At 34.0% G+C, this 23,029-nt stretch overlaps 1 protein-coding gene across 3 annotated transcripts in view; it reads left to right on the top strand.

Moving 5' to 3' along the window:
- The window catches only part of SGCZ (sarcoglycan zeta), a 186,135-nt gene extending 167,710 nt beyond the window's left edge, over positions 1 to 18,425 (top strand). For all 3 annotated transcript variants that reach the window (XM_027885559.1, XM_027885562.1, XM_027885561.1), the window contains 2 exons: positions 5,018 to 5,141; positions 15,997 to 18,425. In XM_027885559.1, the coding sequence (XP_027741360.1) occupies positions 5,018 to 5,141; positions 15,997 to 16,227 (355 nt within the window). In that variant the 3' untranslated portion in view covers positions 16,228 to 18,425. The remainder of the gene's footprint in view (positions 1 to 5,017; positions 5,142 to 15,996) is intronic.
- The last annotated feature ends 4,604 nt before the right edge of the window (positions 18,426 to 23,029 follow it).

The raw sequence follows: 23,029 nt of genomic DNA, 5'->3' as shown, positions 1-23,029 counted from the left end.
TTTCAAGCAAGTTTTGGTATTTTTTTTAGAAATAAAAGTTCACATTCTAAATCTTACATTTCTGCTCATTTTCTTGATTTTCCAAAGTTTGAGTTTTAATTGGCTTATGAATGCATGATTTTTTACTACCTGAGATTCCACTTATGTTTTTAATTTGTTTTCTTAATATTACTTCTGATTTTGATACTTTCCTTGTCTTTAGCTATTCTGGCTCTGCCTTCACCCGCTCTAACATGCGCTCACATCCCTCACATCACCTGCTTACTTAGCCAAGCCTTTGCTTCAAACATTTACTCTCTCCAGTCTTCCTCACCTTTCCTTGATGCTTCTTCACTTCTTCTAGTCCCTTAGTAACAACTATGAAAAAACTCTTCAATTACATTCTATTCCTTACTTTTTCTACTCCGTAAGTAATATTTTTAGTATTCTCAGAAGACTTCCTTTATTTCCCTATGTGGGAACTTGTTTTTCTGATTTATCATGATTTTTCTGATTTGTCAAATAACATTAAAATATTCAGTTAATTTAAGTATTGCTGTGATAATGAAGACCTATTGGATTTAAACCAGTGGCATGTACAGGGCAATTAGAACACAGTTTTAAGCCCACAAAAGTGATTTCTATGTTAATGAGAATTTCAGGAATTATAATAAGGGCGTGCTGACACATGCCAAAGTCAGTGACATGCAGAGCATGGACATGAAATGCTGTACTGAATGCCGTTCTACTGTTCTGATTTAAGTCACAAAACTTTCCTCTCTATCTAAGTTTATTTTCCATAAGTTGCAACTTGGAAATTGGAACACTTCCCCCACCCTCCCACCCCCCACCAACACACAAAAAAAGTTTGTATTTGCTGGTTTAGGCCAATACCAATTCCATAAAACACTTATTTAACTCTATGAGTTAAATACTTACTGAGCAGTTGTGTTGTCAAAAAACTGACAGCCAAATCATGCTCAAGTTTAGGTTATCACAAAATCGAAGTAAGTTTCACGTGAACGTATGAGAACTTTGTTTCTTCATAAAGAAAAGATGATCAGCAAACTATATTAAGGATTTTGAGATCTGCACATTTACCTTTGCATTTCAATAATAAAAATTTAAAAAAAAACCAACAATATTGGAATACAATAAGGTTCAGGAAAAATAATTATTCTGGCAATGATTCATATGCATTTTGAAGAGGTGCATATTTTTATACATGCAAATTTATCAACATATTTTTAGTCACTTTTATATATATGTCCAAATATGCATGTATAATCTTGTAAATAGTATAAGTAATGAGATTGTAATGACTGAATAGGAATTTTATTTTCATATCATTTCCACTGGGATGTCAAATGTAGTTATTCAGGAATTCACTGTTTGAAAAGTTGCAATATCTTAATAAAAGGCCTTCAGATTTTATTTGTCACCATGATGATAAATGTCCCTGGCTGTTCCTTATGTTGCAGCCTGACTTCCAGGAAATGGACTTAGTATAAACCCTAATTTTACCTAGCAACATCAGTGTTCAGTGGACACCTTTAAGGACCCTTAGTCTCACTGGAAGACTCTTGAAATCAGTTTCTTTGAGCACAGGGAAATCTTCTATTTCCTTCTATTTTAAAAAATACTTTCTGCTATTTAACAGAGCAAAATTAACATAGATAAATTTTATCGCATGTGAGTAGGAGGGATATTTAAGAGGTAAACATAAAATATTGCTTGAAATCCAGAATGAAACGTTTGGGTTAATTTTTTTTAATTATTTTCCTCTAATTCAATCTAGGTCAGCTTGTAAATGGAAAATACCAAATGAAGAAAAAATGTTTTTGCATTTCTGATGAGAAATATTTTAATACCTTCAAAGGAACATATTCATGATATTTTAAAAGTTTCCTTTTTTAGAAATAATTCTTTAATTATTTCAATTCAAATTCATATTGCTTTGATCTTATGAAATTTGTCTTTTTTTTCACAAATTAACCAGTGATGATTAAAAAGCAAAAGCCCTTCTCTGCTGTGGATAAGATCATCTGTCTTTATCTCATATATCAAATTGAAAGATTATATTATTTAAAAACCTCTTTTAAAAAGCCTCTTTGTCTTTCCGACTGTTTTGTAATTTCTGTCTAATAATAGCAATAGTTACCTTCTCCATCAGAGCATTTTGCTGTTTGGGCAAGAAAAATTAATTATATGAATAGGATTCACTCATAGATGTAAATGCCACTGTGACAGGCCATCAGTAAATCTCACAGAAAAACAAATTCTTCATATGCTATTGTAATAATGCACTTTTCCTTGGAGGAATGAGTATTACAATGTGAAGTGTTACAGTAAGTTTATAGTAGAGATTAAAGCTTTCAGAAATGTGGCAAAGAAAAATATTATAAAGAAGTTGCACATCAAACCTAATTTATCTCAAAACATTGAGGAAATAATCTATGTATATAGACTTTTGTATTTCCAGTAGCATGCTGCAGATTGTAGCTAAGTCGCTTTTCAGGTGCAGATCAACCAGAGAATAATAATAAGAAAAGTAAATTAGAACTGCAAAACAGATTTAGGCATTAATTTTTACTAATTGATGGGTGGTGTTTTAAAATCTACCCTGATGATCGTCAGTCCTTCCTTGACATTTTGACCACATTATTCAAATTCAGGAGACTAAAAAAATCTGTTTTTTGAAAAATAAATTTCTTCCCCCTGGTATGTATCAGGCTGATATTACCAGCTTCTCAAGTTAAGGAATTAATTGCCCAAATATCTTAATTTTAGACCAACTGGAAGTTATTTATGTTAATATAGTTCATGGAAAACTGATGAAACCAGAACAAATAACTCTGATCTATGCACTCTCTTAGGTTTTAGAAAAAAAAAAAAAAAAGAAAAGAAAAGTTTATTTTTCAAAGAAAACAGTAGTTTCTTGATGGATATTCCTAAATATATTTTTACTATCCACCTGCTGAAAATTTTTGGTCAGGTCTGAGAGTGGTTTTGATGTTATGAATCCAGAAATATTTGTGACCTTGTTAAGACCCATCAATTCAATGTAGCTAAGAGCACTTTTGTCTTTATGATTACTAAATGGCAGCAGAAGCCACTGAGAAATGTTAATATTCCTAGGAAAATAGGTTATAAATTGCAAAAATATGCTGTTAAAAAAGATGGAATGGAAGAATCCAATCATTTAACATTTATACCATTCAGTTTCCTTTTAAGTTCAAGGTAAAACCTCTTTAAGGCAATGGAGTACTTTCAAAAACCTAATTGCTAAACTTTATAATTTATATGCTTTATAAAATGTTTTGGAAGTTCTTTTTCTGCTGTTCTGTAGTGATCTGTTCTGACATTCACAAACCACGTGAAGAACACTTGATTATATTTAGGTTCTTCTCTGGTACAAAGAACTGCAGAACCTTCTAATAACTCCTCCCTACAAAGTGTCAGGGAAAAAAAAAAAAAAAAGAAAGAAAATAGTCTAGCATAAACAGAAATACATATCCTTCTACTGCTCATACTGCTCATATCTATGTGTATCCTATGTATGTATGTATAGGTTTTTGTATAGGTATCTACAAATAGAGTTTTTCTCTATCTAGACACCTGCCTTTAATAGTTTCATTTTACCTCACTGAATAAATACTTTCCTTTTTATTTATTTCTTTCCTTCCTTTCCCTATTGAGTGTTAGTGACATGTAACAAACAGAAATGTCGGTGACTTGCAAATGTGTAATTTTAAAATGATAATCTAGCACTATTCCATGTACTATAAAAATGCAGTAGTTGAAATACATTGAAATTCTCTTGTTCCATTGCTTGACGGATCTTTCATTAAGCTTTTCTGCACCAAGTTATTGGTCACACTACTCTCTCCTTTATACATATAGTACCTCATTATATTTTTGGATGGATATGACTTAACACTCATAATTTGGTGAAGAGGGAAATACAGTGTTTTCTTCAAGCTACACAGTCTAGACATTTTTATCATTAGCATATTTCATCTTAAAAAAAGCCTTTGTTCAAGTAAAGTGGAACTGTGTCCAAACATTGTATAAGTGAGATATAAATAGACTAAAACATTTTGTCTCCCTTCCTTGCAATGCTATGCAATAAGTCTACAACAACACAAGAGAATCTGAAATGTTGTTTCCTAGTTCAATACAGTTGTCGTCCTATCATCTTTCGTATTCAGCATGTGAGTATGACTTCTACAAAATCTTTGCATCAGTACTTCCCTTTTAAGAGAAACCTCTGCAATATGATGAGGTAGCTCAGCTAAAAATGTATCAAAGTTCTGCATCAAGTTGATGGAGGATCTTGAGTGTAGGGTAGAGAGAAGTGAAAAGAACAAGAGTAGCTTTGAGTAAAGACATGAAAACCCAGTGATATGTGTCTTAACCCTATTAAAACAGGGTTATATGAGGATAATATTTTGCAGAACAGAAAAAGCATGTGAAACCTCGCAATAATAGTGACATAACAGATTTTCCTTTCCTGTCTTCTTCATCTATGGTGCTGCTAAACATACCAAAAATATGAATAAGCCTGCGAAGGAAAGTCATTCTAACCAGTTTTACATCATTATTTAAAACTTTTAAAGTGTTTCGTTTTCTCTTTATTTAGTTGAACATTTATAATCAGTCACTTAGCAGACTTTTCTGTCATTACGGAAACATTCACAGAGACATGGGGATTCTTAAGTACCTATATTTTGGTATTAGTATGAGTAGTACTGTGAGTAAATTAGGTGCTAATGCCAGAAAACATCACTAGGCAGATAAGTTTATATCAGTATATTCTTAAATGCTGCTTTAAATAGGAATAGATTTAAATACATGCCTAAGCTTTTTCGCTCTCTGTGTCATGAAAGGTAGTTAAACAATCACACTTATAATCTGGTTTTACTTCTTTGCCTTTGAAAGTATATAATATCTATATGTATGATGGGTTTTGAGCCTGAGAGGTTTTTGGTGGTTTGATTCAGTGCATTTTTTCTCAGTGATTCTCTTTGTCTTTCAGACTTGAATCTCCTACTAGATCTTTGGTAATGGAAGCACCCAGGGGAGTGCAAGTCAGTGCAGCTGCAGGAGACTTAAAGGCTACCTGTAGGAAAGAACTGCATTTACAGTCCACAGAAGGGGAGGTAAGTTCAGCCAACAGAAAATGTTGTACAGTTCTGCCCAGTGAAACACAAACAATGTGAGGAATGTTTACTGATTAACAAGGTAAACATCACAAGAAATGTACTGCATTTGCCTTCATTAAAGTAATTTTGGTTTAGCTTGCTTAATTATTAGTACTTACTTCCTTTCTGCAAATATTTGAATCACTAAGTTTCATTCACACTGACAAAAGGTTATTTAAATTAATATAGATTAGAATTATTTTTAATCTAAGATTCAAGGAAAAAGCTACCCAGGTCCTCCGTGGAAAAGAGCCAGCTAAGTGAGAGTGGTAAAAAATTAATTTGGATGAATCTGACAAAATAAAAGAGAGAATGTGGATTAATTTGGATTAATGTGTCATTAAACCACGAATAAGAGGTTTAACAAATTTGCTCTACCCAAGGTATATCTCCTTAAACTCTTACTATCTCTGTAAGAAAGACAGAGTACTTTAATGGTATGCTCACTGTCCTGTTTCATTACTGTCTTGTTTCAGTGGTCAGTGATCAATGATCAATATAAAAAGATTTTGGTATAAATTCTTCACATATAAACCTAAGTGAACTCATGAAAATTATTTAAAATTGGATCACTTGTTTTCATGGTAATCCAGGTATTGCAGAAATACATGAAACCTTTTTTTATCTTCAGACCCTAAAATGATACAATATTTAAAAAACAAAACAACTTGTGGAAGGCTATCAAAGGATCTCAGATTTCTATTAGGCAATTTGGAGAAATGACTAGATTTTCAAATTGTTCTAAAAGGGACTTGACAGGTTACAGCATTTTTGGAAAACCAGTTGTTTAATGTAAATGTCTAATTGGGAATGGAGCTCTTTAGAAATTTTTTTCCTTTTAAGTTTGCTTTTTGTATTTTCTAGCAAATGTTTCCGGATACTTTACAAACTATCCAAATAAGCAAAATCAAACAAAACCAGCATTCACATCTGTGACTGTTCCCACCAATGCACACTCTGGACTATAACACAGACAGGAACATTTTGGCCAATATACTGAGTCAAAGGTCTGCTTTGATAACATATTTCTCTTGATGCAAGTATCTGTCCTGTGTAATTAAAACACTATCTTTGTCTAATTTAGAGTCTCAAATATTCATATACCACAGGCTGCATCTTATTTCTGAGTTTCTCCTAAAGGTAGCTCAACAGCTCTTTCCCCTTCTCTCATCTTTACTTACCACCTCTGTTACTATTTCTGAACATTGCTGAGATAGAAATAAGTCAATGTAATCCTCTTTTACTAGTAACTATTATCCTCCCTCACCCTTGTCCTTTCTATGGGTATTTTTATTGCAGGGTCTACTGCTTTCTGTCTTGTTCCCCTTCATAAATTCCTATCTGGCCAAATCTAGTATGTTCCACACATTTATTAACATAAATTTTAAAACTAGAATGTATTTCTCTGTCCTCCGTCTTATTGCTGGAGGGAAAAGTAATACTTGAATGGAAATTATAATTAAACTCCACTTTATTGGAAAGGCAGTTTTGAAAATAATGTCACATGACCTCATCTGGACTTTGAGAATGGGAACCTAAGAAAAGGTATAATGACTATATTATGTGTTATTCAGAACCGGAATTCAATTCTGTGTTAAATATTTTGCAGGGAAAAAAATGGCAATGTAAAGCAGTTAGCTGAATTTCATATTAAAAATCATTATTTTCTCTATGTGCTAAGACTTTGCACATCTGTGATTTTCCACATAGATGAAAGATTGATAATTATCAGAAAACAAACTACCAACCTTTCCCCACTTTTTTCCCATAGAGCTATTCTGTAAACATACTTCTGACAAAGTTCGAAGTCTTGAATACTTCCAATTTCGGTAAGATCTGAAATTAAATGTAGACTAAATCCACAGAGAAATTCTATCATGAGGTCTGACCAATGCCTTTATAATCCACTGTTTTATCTCTTACACTGGAGAGGGTTAGAGGAAAATGCAGAAACACTTTGGAAGGCATATGATAGGTTCCACAGCATCAGCTGTTGTGCAGAGTTACCATGGACACATTAGGGAATTGCTGGACTAATTACAGCCTGGTGTGAGGAACCAGGGTAAATATGTGATGGATTAAATGTCTACACAACAAAATATTGATTGTTTTCCTTGTTTATAGCCCGACAGATAAACCACAGATTAGCAGACCGTATGAAAAAAAAAATCTATAAAGGGTTTATCATCGCTCATTTTTAAGGAAACCCACTGTAAAACAACACAATACCTATGTTAAGAATAATCCTCATTTTAGCCTAAAAAAGGTATGCGCTGTCAGTCATGTTTCTTCCACAAATAAAATAATGTTTTCTTTCTGAATTGGATCTGTGAATTGTTTTTGTGATGACATCTTTGTACTTGAAAAAATGCAAGTTTTTCTGTATTATTCTCATACTGGTAAATTTAAATTTATGTTTTTTAATCTTTGTAAGCTTTTTCAAAAATTCACTAAAGATATGTGAATTAATATTTTCTTTCTATAACAAAGTTCTTGCCCTATTATGCCAGAAAATAGCTATGTGGCATCTGGAATCAACCAGTTATAGCCTGTGACAGTACATTATGAATTTTTTATCCATGAAACATAGATTTTCCTGTTATTTAGGAATATCTTCAGAATATTTTTAATAGCATAAATGTGTTTATGAAATACTTTTTCCTCTAACTTTATTACTCATGCAATATATTCTCTAGCCTCCCACATCACAAACTGAATGCCTCTGCAAGCATTCTGAAATCTGCTGTTTGATACATTTTATTTACTGAAGTATTATAATAATCCTTTTATCCCTATTATGCATTATAATGCGTGATCCCAGACTGAATACTAGAGGCTGTAATTTAGGTTCAGATTCTGACACCCTTTATAAAGCTCTTGAGCTGCCCCCTTGTAAGTCAAGGCATCAGCAGAATCCTTTGATTCAATTATAGCTTGTCATTTAATTGTGAACTATGTATTATTCTATAAATAAACTATAACTAATGGTTTAAAGCAGCAATCAGTTACAAGGAATGTGAAATGTGAAGCTCCAGGCTTTAGCTGGTTCTACGAGTTCACATAAGAGAAAAAGAGCACTTCTCGTCTGAAAGTTCAGCACAATGTCTGCTAGTTGACTACTGCTTCTCTCACATAAAATCATAATGCAAAAGTACAGAGCGATTATGAATTCTGTAGATACTAGATTTTACTAGACATAAAAAATATTGGAATTGAACCTGGAACATGGTATTTTATAAAGATAACAAGATGAAAGGATTATTTGATGTTGTCCACTCATTGGCCTAATAATTAATTGTAATTGTGTCGACCATACAGAATCACAGAATTGGTCAGGTTGGAAGGGACTGCAGTGGTCATCTGGTCCAACCTCCTTGCATGTGCAGACTCATCCTAGGGCACATTGCACATCCATTGCACAGAATTGTGTCCAGACGGTTCTTGAATATCTCCAGTGAAGGATACTCCACAATCCCTCTGGTCAATCTGTTCCAGTGCTCAGTCACCTGCACAGTAAAGTTCTTCTTCATGTTGATGTCTTAGAGTTCGATTTTTTTTTTTAATTTTGTAGATTTTAGAAGTAGTTATATAGTGAGTGTAGATTTTAAAGTAGCAGCACATTATCCCTTACCCTTTAACACAGCAATTACACATGGCAAACCTGTTACCCATTCCCGTATCAATTCCCCTAAATTCCATTAGCCTGTTTAGTCTCATTTTCAAGGTAGAATTGTACAGAACACCCAAAAATCTGCGTAAGAAGATATAGCCATAGACACAATGACCATAAGGCCCAGAGCTCTGGAAGGCCTCCAAGAACAGCACATGCTCCGAGGAAGATGAAGATGAGGAAGAGGGGAATCCCAAAACTCCCCCAGACTCAATTCCTAAAAGACGTGTCGGGGAGGCAGAACCAGGGTGGTGGTCAAACTGTGATTGGGTGGAAATAATTCTAAAAATTGTAAACACCTGTGTTCGGGAGTACGGTGGGGGTATTCCTGGAAGCCTGAGGGCTCATTAAAGCCTTTTGTATCCCTATCTTACCTCCTACATAATTTGGCCTGGAGTCTTTTTTCCTCCACAGCATTTTAGGCAACAGTGTTCAGGTGAAACTTCTTTGCATCGGTTTCTGCCCTTTGCCTCTTGTCCTATTGCTTGGTATCACCAAGAAAAACCTGAATCCATCTTCTTAGCACTCTCCCTTCAGATACATATAGACATTGATGGTGTCCCCTCTCAGTCGTCTCTTCTCAAGGCTGAACAGGCCCTGCTCCCTCAGCCTTTCCTCATAAGAGATGCTCCGATCCCTTAATCATCTTTGTTGCCCTCCTCTGGACCTGCTCCAGGAGCTCCATGTCTCTCTTGCCCTGAGGAGCCCAGAACTGGACACAGCACTCTGGACATAGCCTCACCAGGGCTAAGTAGAGGGGCAGGATCATCTCCCTCAGCTTACTGGCAATGCCCTTCCTAATGCACCCCAGGATACCCTTGGCCTTCTTGGCTACAGGGGCATACTGATGGCTTATGAACAGCTTGTTGTCCAACAGGACCCCAGGTCCTTCTCTTCAGAGCTGCTTTCCAGCAGTTCAACCCCCAGCCTGTACTGGTGCCTGGGGTTATCCTTTACCAGGTGCAGGACCTTGAATTTGCCTGAGTTGAATTTCAGAGGGTTCTTTTCTGCCCATCTCTCCAACCTGCTGAGGTCCTTCTGAAGGGCTGCACAACACTCTGGGGTATTGGCTGCATCACACTCTGAAGCAGAAAGCTGCTAACTGTCCTCAGCTCTTAGGAATCTTGAGCAGCTGCTATGTGTCTTTGCAAGGAGCTTCTATATAAGCTAGGCTCTGCACTTTCATTGCATCCCATTGACTAACAAAGTAATTAAAAAGAGAAAGATGTACAGAGGCTTCTCATTTTTACAAATGTATTCATATTAATCGCCCTATCTATGACCTTTCTCCTGTTTACCTCTTTATGCCCTGGTATTTCCCTGTCAAATTACACTCCTTCATAGCATCATTTGTGGGCTATATTTTGTTGTTTCTGGCATAATGAGGCTGATCCCTCATTAGGGTAAGGCTTATAGCTGTCACATTAAAGATGAGCAATATTCTTTAACAGACAAAGTTTACTCAGTGTGGCAGACAAGAGGCCAAGTTTATATTTACCATTTTAGCACAACACGGTTAATGAAACACACACACAGGATTATTTTGTAGAGTCTAACAAATGCATATAGTACTAACATTTGATCTATAATTCTATCCAGTTCTAAGTACAGGAGATGTATTTAACACAGAGATTAATAGTTAAAGTTTATTAATACTTAATAAAACTGGAGTAATCTTCACTTTTAAGCTCAACTAACAGCACCATTTTAAAGCTTTGTTTTTGGTGGCATTTTTCTGGATTTTTTGTTCTGAAATACAAAATAAACAAACAAACAAAAAACAACAAACCAGGAATTTTTTTTTTGTTTAGTTAAATACACTGAAATGGAATTACCTTGTTATCCAGGCCACTTGCTATGACCGTGCAGGAATGACTGATCAAAGACAACAACATTTCATGGATAAGTTCAATTCAACCAGGTTATGTTTGTCTAAGATCAAATGTTTACAAAAAAAAAAAAATTAAATGTTCATATGCATGAATTGAGTTCAGTGAACAGTAAGCAATGGGAAGTTCTACAGCTCAAGAATTGATTGTTTATTTACCAAAAATTATCTAACACGTCCTGCACTGTGTTTTCAAAGCCTTTTTTCTGGTATTAAGCCGTTGACTTGACACTGTTGTCTGGGAAGAAAGAGATTAGTAGAAATGAATTTTTTCTGCTTTTTTTTTCAATTATAAGTTTCAATAATTCTATAAAGGTGTTTGGACAGATATTTAAAATTAAAATGCCATGTTATTTTTAAATGAAATCTTTCATTTTCAACTTAAAACAGTCATACACACAAGTTAACTTATAGTAAAAAACCAGTTTTCTGTAGCAGTCTACAATCAAAATGGAGTATTCCCAAACTACAAAAGCAAAGCGTTTAAATGGAAAACATCCATCTTTAAACCATTTTCATTATTCATGGCCAAATTTTCAAGACTTACACCATAAGGAATTTTATTAGAAAGGTAAAAAGAAGAGACAATGAATAATTTCTTATATTAATAAAATAGATTTTTTATTAGCATCACATTTTAATCTAGTGCTGATTTGAATGGTAATTAATAAGTCTTTGTACTCAGTACATTAAGCAAAAACATTCCAAGTACATTTTCTTTTCTTTGTTGTGTACATAAATCACAAAGACATCACATTTATCCCAGATTGAATGAATTTGCAAAGACAGAAAGAATAAATACATCAGAAAGGTTTTGCATAGGAGTGCATATAAATTGCACTGGGGCTATAACTCAGACCTTTAAATATATGCTTTTATGTATTCAGTGTGAACTTGCAAAAGTATGTACTGAAGATGAAAACGTGATCCTCATAAATACATCTTGGGTACTGAAGGGTCAAAACATAAATTCTTCCACTGAGGCAGGAACTGTAAACTTCACTAATGCACAATGTTATTTTTTAACACACATATATATATGTTATTTTTTAAAATCCCTTTTAGCTGTCAGTAGTTGTAGTCATAACATGCATGCGCGAATTGGAGCAATGATGCCAGGATAACTCTCTCTAGGTGCAGTTATAATCTTTAGAAAAAGAACATTCACCATGCCAGACCATCCTTAGGCTTAAAGGTCTCATTTGTCATTGATCAATTGATCCTAGTACTGTGGAGAATACTTTTTCAATGCACAGTTTGTACTAAATCTTTTGGTCTTTGAATATTTAGTATATTAAGTTTCATCTCAGTCATCACATAATTTCACTGTTTAACTATTCCTTGAAACTATTAATCACTACAACCAGTATGGTTCTAGATATTGTGCCAGCATATGTTTAGAATTTCCAGTATGTATGCTATCAAGTTAATATTTTAATTTTCCATTATGAATTTTTTTTCCTTTTTCTCAGAACTATCATTCAGATTTAATGAAAGCTAGTGTAGGTCAGCTGATTTAAAATAAATGTCAAAATCACAAGTAACTGTTAGAACAAATGGTCCATGTGAACTAAAGTACTGCAATTTATCCTATAGTTCATCTTCATATTGAAACATATTGGCATATGAAAATTATAAAGTTGAGTCTAGTGACCTAATATATATAATCCTCTTTGTGGGATGCTTCTGACAGGACATGCAGAAGAGCAAAAAGACTAGGAAAAAACCTTGCATTGCTTTAATTGAGATTGATTGAATTTCTAAGGAAATCCAAAAGATATATTTAGTGAGAAATCATTACACTGTCCTCTCATACTCATACCCACCTTTCAGATTTCCTTCTTTTCTTTCACATTTCCTCCACTTTACTGCCATTTCTTATATACATTAGCCCTGAAATATGCTTCTGCAGCCCTATAGTATTACCTGTTTAATCAAACAGTAAATGAATACAGAAAATTTTTCAATGCCTATAAATCCCAGGTTTTTCATTTGGATTTATCAACTTAAACTATCATCTGCTCTCTTGAGAGGATTTAGCCGAAGACCTATTGGAGAATTTTTGTATGTGACAGGTTTGTATCTCTTTATTAAATGGTTTGTAACAATATTTGATTTTTTAACTTGCCTGTATCTTAGCCATGGAAAGTTTTCTCTTTCAATTTAGTTCTTTTGTCAATAATCTGTATTTCTGGCTTGCCTTCCCCTCCCTCTTACTGTTCAGATTAACAATACAGTCTGATGAGAGTGTGACTTGCAGGTCTTCATTAACAAAAAGTGTGTATAAAAAGAGTACAATTTTTCCATTCCTATCCTATGCCCTACAGACTGATTCAGTTTGCTACTTTAATTAGTCAGAAATCAGGTCTACTTTTAAATATTACAGGGCTAATGTTTTTTTCTCCATACTAAGATGCACGGCACAAAGCAGTAATCTGGGATTTCTAAAACTGAGGTACTTAGTGGGGATGATGCTGCTCAGTGCTCTACTCTCTATGAAATAACATTACTCTGAGTAGCTGCTACCTTTTCAATTTTGTAAGTTTTCAGTCTCCCACAATGCTTCAAGAATGGATAAAAGCTTTCATTCATGCCATTTATCTGCTGAGGTATGAGACTCCCAGAAAGAGCATGACTAGCCTGCATGGCATCAATGAATGTGAACTATTAAATGGCTTATCTAGGACCTTTCACAGCACAACAGATTAGAGAAAGACCACATACACAGGCACTTCCATTAACTACTGTCATCTAGCTACAATATTCCCTAGGAACTTAATACTGTTTAATTTTTTGTCATGCCACTTCTTCCCTTCTGTTTAAACACCTGATAACATCAGACATATAATGGTAAGTAGTTCAAATTTTGCTGATGTTGGAGGACTTTTAAATCACGAATTTCAGTTTTTAGCAGATTGAAGGACAAGAGAGGGTATATCCTCAAATAGTCACTAGGTTCTCTGTAATTCCTTATGTATTGGTCTACTATGATGATATATTTGGATCCCTGCTTAACTAATAAATAGCAATGTTGCATCTCTAAATTTAGTCTTTTATTTATAATCTTGACAGCACAGGTACAGGGTAGATTTTAATACTGGCTTTAAACCATCTTTATTAATCCCCTTCATCTCAGGCTTCACCAGGTTGTAGCTATAGGAGTCTGATTAAATTGGACTCACTGCAGCCAATATCACCCTCACAAAAAGCCAGTTCAATTTTTCTGACACCATTCCCTAGTATCCGCATTGCTCACCAGGTGTTCTGGCATGCATGCTGGGACAGGACTCCCTGGCTGCCACTCAGGATTATGACACCTGATAAACCTGTATTGTTCTACATCACATAGTGTTTGTAAGTTTGTAAGCACTAGTGGAAAAGCCGGCACAGCTATGCTTATAAAGATAATTTCATTTAAGGAGCAAAATAGCTGAGCTACACTGTATGGTAATGCACATTCCAGAGCAAGGTGTTCTGGAATAAAGTCTTGGAGCAATACACTACAGAACTTCTGCAACGATGGGTTGCAGAAACATAGCTGTCCGCATGTAAACAAACATAAAATATTTTGAGCGCATAGCAAATAATATAATAACATTCAAAAGATTTTAATCTAGATCTCTGACACACAGGCCCTCTGATTTTTTTTTAATTTTTGTTTGAATCAAATCGTGTCTACCTTCTGTTTTGCTAGTAAATTTTTGTCCTTATTCTGTTTAGCATAGTTACTTTCACATTTACTCCTAGCTGAGCTGAATGTTTTTACATGTGTAATATTTTTTTTCTTAAATTGTAATTCTAGAAGAACATTAATAAATTTTTCCCAACACCATCCATATTTCTTGAATTGAAACTATTTCTGAAGGGGTTATGACTCCTCATTATCTAAGGTCTATAATACTATATATAAGGTCTATAATACTGGACTTTTCAAGCAGCACTGTGTGTATGTATGTCTAAATACCTCATTCCTTTTTTATATAAATTACAGAGCAAAGGTAATAAATTGACTATGAGTCAATCCCTCTAGAGGATTTTATCCAGACACTTTAGTTTTTTTCCTAGCCTGCTATTCTTCACTTCTCTACAGCAGGGGGGTCAGTATTGCTTCTGCACTGCTTTGTTGCCATATACCACCAATTTTATCATAAAATAATACTTGTCTCTGGTAGAAAAAAGGCATTACATGCCATAGCTCTCCAGATTATTGACATGTACTACCAACATTGTGGTATAATGGTGTCAAGTTGACTTTGCTGATTTTCTGTACCCTATAAAAACCATTAGCAAGTATTTGAAGAACTCACCTTTTCCTAAGCTTCAAACTTTACCTTCAAAGCTTAAAGCCATTTTGATTTCTTACCTGTTTTGTAAAAGTTCCTAGTCTGCTCCTGAAATAATGACTCATCTTACTTTGGCTCTTATTTACTCTTTCCATAGATAAAACACAAATTCTGAGTAGCTGGATGCTCATCTGTTTGGGTCAATGGAAGACATGGGGTTTTCTGAAAATGAAAGTGTAAATATTGCAGAACTCAGTAGAGATTCATGAATGCTACTGATATCTACAGTTTCATACTGACTCATATAACTTCTATATTTTTTAATTGTATTCAATGTTCAAAAACAAATGGGAATAGTTTGATGACCTTCCTAATAAGACTTTAACCCGAAATCTTTTCTCCTCTTAATTTAGGTCAAAGAAGCTCTTTATTTTGTGTATGACTCTGTAACCTTATTTAATTATTCTCTGGATGTAGCTATTGTTAAGCCCCTAAAATTTAGCACAGTTCAGCACATATTTCAGCTGCTTACACTGGGGAATGTGTTGTAATATCACTTCACACTTATTAAAACACAAATTATTCCAGAGCAAGGATATGCTGCTGCCACAAATGAATAAATTTTAATCATAAAATGTACAAGTGAAAATTCTACCTATTCAAGAATATTGTCAAAATGTTTCTGTATGATAATGTTTGTAACTGAATAAACATGTTGGGTGAAGTAATTGCATGTACTGCAATAATGACTACTAATGGAAAACAACTACACACAGATGCAAAACAATAAATGTTGACAGCTTTTTTATTTCTAAAAAAAAACCTGCTTGTATATCTTTCTGATACTTCTAATAAAATATTTCTAAAATTTTAATATATTTCTAAACAATCATGACTGCTTCAAAACACTTTTTAAAAATATGTCTCAATGCTGAAAGAAATTTAATTCCCTTTTTTTCCTCCCTCTTCTAGATATTTTTAAATGCAGATACAATCCGCCTGGGAAATCTACCAGTGGGTTCCTTTTCCTCCTCCTCGTCCTCTTCTTCTTCCTTCTCCTCCTCCTCCTCCTCACCCAGCTCTTCAGCTCCTCGCCAGACTATCTATGAGCTCTGCGTCTGTCCCAATGGTAAACTTTACCTGTCTCCAGCAGGAGCAGGCTCCACATGCCAATCCACTAGCAACATCTGCTTGTGGAGCTAGGATGACTCCATTTTATCCTCACACCAGAATAGCCTTTTGTTACTATCCCTCTGCTTCACAGTTCTGCTCGGTTTCCCTTGTGACAAGTTCAACGCTTCAAACGGCCTGCAGAGCAACTTCTTCCAGTGTAAGCAGGAATACAGCGCTGCCTTCTCTTGTGGTGTGTGGTGCCACTCAACATAGAGATGGGAGTGAGATACTCAGAAATAAATGTGTTCTTCATCAGGAAACCTAGAACATAAAATCACCTTTTTTTCCAAAAGGGACAATAACACAGGTGCCTTTGCTACTTGAAGTGAAGCACATAGTTTTAGATTTTTGCAGGACCTGGATATGAACTGCACATAAATATATATATAGAGAGAGTACATAAATTTGCCCAGAATCTGATGGTGAGATGAATTGGTTCCCCCTGTATGATAAATAACTTTACTGTCTAAAAGCACAATTTTCCATTCATCTTTTTGGATGTAAACTTTTATCCCTGAATTTTAAAATTTTGAAGGATTGTGTGATGCTTGCTTTATTACACAAATTCAGTAAATGGTTTTTAATACAAAAAGAGACAGAATCCCTCCCTGAGTTTGGTTTCTTTAAATATGTGTTGTTATTCTTCGTCTACCAAGTCTAGGGTTTTATACACTAGGTGAATTTTGGAAGTGCTCAGCAATATTACTTTTCAAAGTTAAAAAGACATATGCTCTTGTTTGTCAGATCTGAATGACCTTATATAATATTTTCATGGCTACTGTATGTGAAGTGATTGCTTTAAGTAGAACATACAACTTCTGGAAAAGAAGAACAGGGTAAAGAAGGAAATTCTGATCATATGTTTGTTGATCAGTGTATTGCTCTACACAAGGTACTTGTAATTGGCAAATATAAAACCAAAAGAGAAATCTTCAAAGGTTCATCTTACCCATTTTCTGGCTATGTCTAACTGCTGCCATTTGAACACAGTAAAAATGTTGGTACTAATGTAACATGTGATGCTGAGAAGCAGTGCACTAACAACTTGTATGACATTCACATTTATTATTCTCTTTTGTTTATCATCTGCTGCTAAGGTTTCAAAGTAATAGTAGCATATATAAAACCACATATTAAATAGTATTCAGTGTTAAAAAGTATGTTGATATTACATTGACTTTATCAGGTCTGTGTTTAAATTATTCAGCCACATTTGCACTCAGATCTCATTACTGACTTTCTTTTTGACGAATCTCATGATGGATTTCTTTCTTGTATCAATGTTCGTACTTGTTTGGCATGGTTGGTAACTGAAATATTATGAAAAATGCTTTGGTATACTGCTGGTAAATTTGTCACAACAGTGGTTAACAAGAGTATCTTGAAACTTGCAGAACCCAGGAATGTTAAACAGTATAAAATTGCTTCCTGTTGTGGAAGATGGCTTGATTACATGAGGTAAGTGAGCTTTTTTATTCTATGCTTTAAATTACATCATCTAGCTTGTAGTTTCAGAGGATTCTGAATGTAAGATCATAAATGCCAGCTTTTGCAAAGTAATTCTAAAGTCAAGGCAGACAGTGCAAGGTGGGTATTTGTACGCAATTTTTTTTCTTAGAGAAAAAAGTGAAAATGAGCAAACTAATACTATGATTGCCTTTGCATTTTATTACCACCTAATTAGATTGATTTTCTTTTCACTTCAGATGAAATTCACTCCTATGCAGAAGACCAGCATAAGACGTGTCAATGGCTTGACCAGTGCTTGCCTTACCTTTGGCCCTCTTCAAAGGTGTGAATTTCACCCCATTGCAAGAATTCTGTATTTGCAGTTTTTACCAGCTAAAAGATTAAGATTTTAAACTGATTATTTTCCCACTTCAAAAGAATATAGATGATTTGTTATTTTTTTGAGATTTCTATTCTTGGAAAGAAAATATATTAGAATATATTGCAAAAATATATTAGAATATGAGGATTTTTAGTAAGAGGGGCAAAAAGAGATATAAATGGCAAAGAAGATGATATTAAAAGATTGGAAAGTGTAGCCATACAATACACCCTTAAAAATGTAGGGATATAGATGTCTTTTTCTTATGAACACAAGTAATAGAATGGTAGTGTAAGAGTCATGGATAAATAGTATTTCATGAAGAAAAGTATATAGACATCTATATGTATTCATTGTCTGTGCACACCTACAAAAACCTGTTGCTGAAAAGATGAACAAACATTGGTGAATTAAAATATGGCTTCTTACAAATTACATATAAAATAGCCTAAGGCTTTTTTTTCCCCCTTAAATAAACCCATGAAATGGCTTGCAGATAGTTTATCATAACTGTCTACTGGAAAATTCTTGTTTGTTTGCTTTTTACCTTATGTAATTACTTACCTGTTATGCGTATAAAAAGGGTTTCTACCTTCTGGATGGAAAGACACAATCTTTATAAATTTTACGCAACTTGGGTGGGAATGGGCAGGTATGAAAAAAAAATCTTTTGTTACTAGATTCATTTTAACAGCAAGACTGGAACTATCGGCCACTTAGTATGAAGAAAACTCAGAGCAGACATGTGGATGGTGCATTAGCCTCCACAAAATGAAGCCAGTAAGTCCACATAACTCTTCACTGTCAGGATATTCTTTATTGAAATCCCTTCAGTCTGAAATAAAGAGTATTTAAGAGCTTCACCAACCTATAAGACAGTTTAGCAATGTCTTAATATTCTGGTGAATTTCATAATATTGATGTTCTACTTTAAATCCATCAAAAACTGTATGAAGGGAAAAAAATCAGTTTTTATTTTTAAAAGTATTTCTAGCCCACATGATTTCAGGGATTATTGGAAAAGCGATTTCAATGAATTTACAGAACTAAAAATTCAGAATGTCATCCTTATGACTGCAGTGAAATATATGAAAAGCCCTTATTGGCTACATTAATTTAATATATATCATAGATTAATCTCCTGTAAAAAAAATCTGTGTCATGATATTATAGGATACTGTCTCTTTCTTGTTTAAAAAAAAAAAAAAAAAAAAAAAAAAAAAAAAAAAAAAAAGAGAAAAATAAAAGCATCAGCCAACCTCTCTGAGCACTGTTATGGTTTTGTATTGCCGTTCATTCATCGTCTAAGTGTTAAGACCAAAGACTGACACTTCTATTATATCTAACACTATGACACTGCTGTTTCTACTAATTCTGTTGGAATGAAGAGATGAGAAGTTGTAATTACAACATGAAATTGTAAAATAGTTTAGATTTGTGCAGCATTTTGAGCTGTAGACTGTCACTTTTTTCTAGGGTTTAAATTTTTTGTCATTGTGTTGCAATTACCTTACTGTTCATTCATAGCAGTATCTTTTGGTGAAAACAAAGGAGTATGTATTCCAAAACTTGCCAAGACATTTTTTTTCTTTCAACTGAAGTTATACTGGTTTGCTTGCAAAACAGTGGCTTGACTGGATAACAGAACTCACTTTAAATCATTTTAGATGCAGAGGGCTATTAAGTCGGGATTGAAGATACAGCCATAGATGTTTAGAAGGATTTAATGAAGGATGTTTAAGACATTTCATTGCTAACATAATGTATTTTTTAGGGTTTTGCTTTGTTTTTATTTTCTAAATAATTGCTAAATAAAAAAAAAATCAAACCCCCAAAAACTAGACTGGAATTGTTATCAGCTGATTGATGTAATGTACATGAAACTTGGATCAAAGTCTGAGTGTCATATTGTTTCTATCAGTACTCAGTAAAGGTCTGCTAACCATCTTTATTTTGTAACCTTCATGTTAATGATTTTCTTGTGTATATAAATATATATAAAAAGATGGAAACTATTTTCTTACACATACTATGCAATATGTTTGTAGAACTGCAATATTACCAAAATTACAAAAGCTGTGCTTTTGTACTCTCTTGCTTTATGTAAAACAGATCTTTTTTCTATTCAATGGACTGTCAATCTCAGAATTGTGGATAACATTATTCAAAAGCAGTACACTAAAATTTTAAGATTTTTTTTTATTTTCTTTTCAGTGGATTTTTTTGTTTTATGAAAATAATAGCAAGGTTTTGGAAGTTGGAAACTACTTTTTCTTGGAAAGCTAGAACTTTTACAGCATGTAATTAACACTGTCGGTTTAAAATGTCTCCTGTACCTCTTTCATTTGGTCTTAGCATTTTCATCTGGTGCTACTATATAACCATAAAAAAATGTAATACATTAAATAGAAAACATATGAGAACTAATTTCAAGAATAAACGAGCAGGAAACCTTCTAAGGGTGAGAGGAAGATATAGAGTAGCTAGTGAGAAACTAGATCTTGTGGTGATGTCACTAATGCAAACAAACCTTCTCTATTTAAACTGGGTAGTGTCAATTCTGGTAACAGCACAGTCATGCACAAGGCTCTGGCAAAAAGCAAGGTGATCATTTGGGTGGTTTCAGTGCACTGAGCTCCTTGGTGCCATATTACAATTTCAGCAAATCCACAAGAGCCAGACAGCAGCTAGCTTCACAAGTCGTAAAAAATAAATGATAATTTTTGTACAAGAGCCACAATTGTATAGAACTATCAGTAGTATAGGTCCTGATAAGTCTCAAGTGACTAAGACACAATAGCTGATACAGCAAGAAAAAATGTTCTTAGACATTTTACTCAGGCTTGGACTAGTCCAATCTGGGGAAGCCTACTGGCAGTAAAAGATAAATGGAAGATATAGTGAAAAAAAATCTGCCATAAACATTTTGTTGATTCAATACAGTCCACACTGAGACTAGAATTTAATACAAGCTCTCTGTGTAAAATAGGGTCTCTTCTGAAACTTTCAACTGAGCTTCAGATTATGTTGTTTGCATTTGAAAGTACAATTTGATCTTTAACCAATATATTTCTTATATAGGCTAAGACCAAGTAAAGTTTCAAAAGAGCTGAGATAGAAGCTTATATTGTATATCTGGCCTGATTAGAGTCAATTAACCCCACTTGAGTTTGGCCTAATTAAATTAAAAAAAAATTTTTTTAAAAAAAGTAAAAAATTATTGAAATTGGAAAGTTTTGCTGAGTTTTGGGAAAAGTTTAGTGCAGTTCACTTTTTTAAGTCAACCAATGTCTCCAGTTCTGACGTGTTTAAGCAGTGAGAGTAATTTATATTACAAAACTTGGCTGTTGACCTAATCAACTTCATTTAATACATGATTTGATCTGAGAAATAAAGGTGGCTTTTAATCACATGCATACCTCCTTGTTTGTGATATCCCTACGGGAGAAGTTCAGCATCCAGCACCATCTAGAGTACAATCAAAAATAGGATTTAGATATTAGGGAAGCATTACTGAAGGCAAGATATATTGTTTTCTATGCTTTATGATATTATGTCAGCTTGCATACCATTATTCTTTGCCACTACGAGATCTGCATTCTAGCACAATTTCTAAGTATGTTTTCCAAAAATATTCTGAAAAAAGCCAAAATTGGTTTCTTTCTGAGGTTTACTTGTCCCAAACACTGCAGCAATTAGTGAAAGTGAAATCCTTCTCCTTAACTCCCTCCCACTCTTAACTCTTCAGCTGAGCTTGAATTGTCCCCTTAGAATTCTCCTTTCTTCACAAATAATGAAAGAATAGACAACAAAAAGAATTTAGCTATCTCTTTATCAGGGTCCTTCCTGTGTGGCTTACTGGAACTGTATCAAAAGGAAAGTTTCTATCAAAGAAGAAGATTATTTGCTTTGTGACAACAGAAGTTACATAAGAAGGAAAACAAATACAGGTAAATATCAATTTTAGTATGACTGCCTAGAAGAAACTTACTAGAGTGAAAGTTTTTAGACTATAGGCTTCTTAATATCTTTTGATTTCTTGGAAGTTTTGTAATTCATTTAATTTATTTCAAATACCATAAAATAAATATGCAAACTATTCTATCCTGTTACATTTTTGATAAGGAATATAATGGATCATAGAAAAGGAAGCACTGAGCTCATTATTTTTCCCTCTCCAATAATGCACTTATTTACTTTTACAAATCTGAAAGTAAAAAACAGAGGTAAAATGGTACATAATATACAGATAACTATTAAAAACCCTACTAATAATGGAATATTCCTTTAGTTCATGGCTGACATTCTTATTCATCCTAGGTAAATTAATTTCTTTTCCAGTGGCGTGCCTCTCTGTTGTTTTGTATGATCTTTGGGAGACAGGGAGCCCCTGATGATAAAGGAAATAGAATATCTGTGCAGTTCTAGAAGAAGCAACAGTGATAGTATTTCCCATTCTACAGTGGAACTTAACAAGTTGTGAGGGCATTTATTCATCTGAGGAGAGAGGGTCTTCTACAGTAGTTTTATATTGTAAAGAAAACAGGATCCGTGCTCCCCAGGGTGACTAAGACATGGCATTGCAATAACTTTTGATGGACAGACAGAAAGGCAGTGGGTATTTTTGATCTGCATGGGAACAGGTACATGAAACCTACCTAAAGAAAGAGCTAAAAATAGGCCAGTACAGTAGGGTGGATTCAAACACTGGTTAAGACAATAGGAAATGCTGACACATTCTGTGTCTTTGAACTAGGCTTTAAATGTTCACTAAAAGTTTATGCAAAAAAAAATTGTCCGTGACTTTTTACTGTGTATTTCTAAAATGCATCATTAACATTAGCATAATTTTTCCTCTACAAATTGTTCCCACTTCTAACTAGCAAGTACTACTTTGACTCCCCCACAAGGAGAGCTCTAAATAGTTGTGCAGTCTTCACTCATTTGTCAAAACCGCTTTAACAGGTTACAAGATGTCCAAAATGAGCGATAAAAGAAAAT

Source organism: Empidonax traillii, unplaced genomic scaffold (assembly GCF_003031625.1).
Source record: "Empidonax traillii isolate 1590-97213 ecotype Southwest subspecies unplaced genomic scaffold, ASM303162v1 scaffold167:size2001844, whole genome shotgun sequence".
In the NCBI taxonomy this organism is placed as follows: domain Eukaryota; kingdom Metazoa; phylum Chordata; class Aves; order Passeriformes; family Tyrannidae; genus Empidonax; species Empidonax traillii.
Note: the sequence above shows the minus strand (reverse complement) of the source record. Positions and strands in the feature narration are given on the sequence as shown.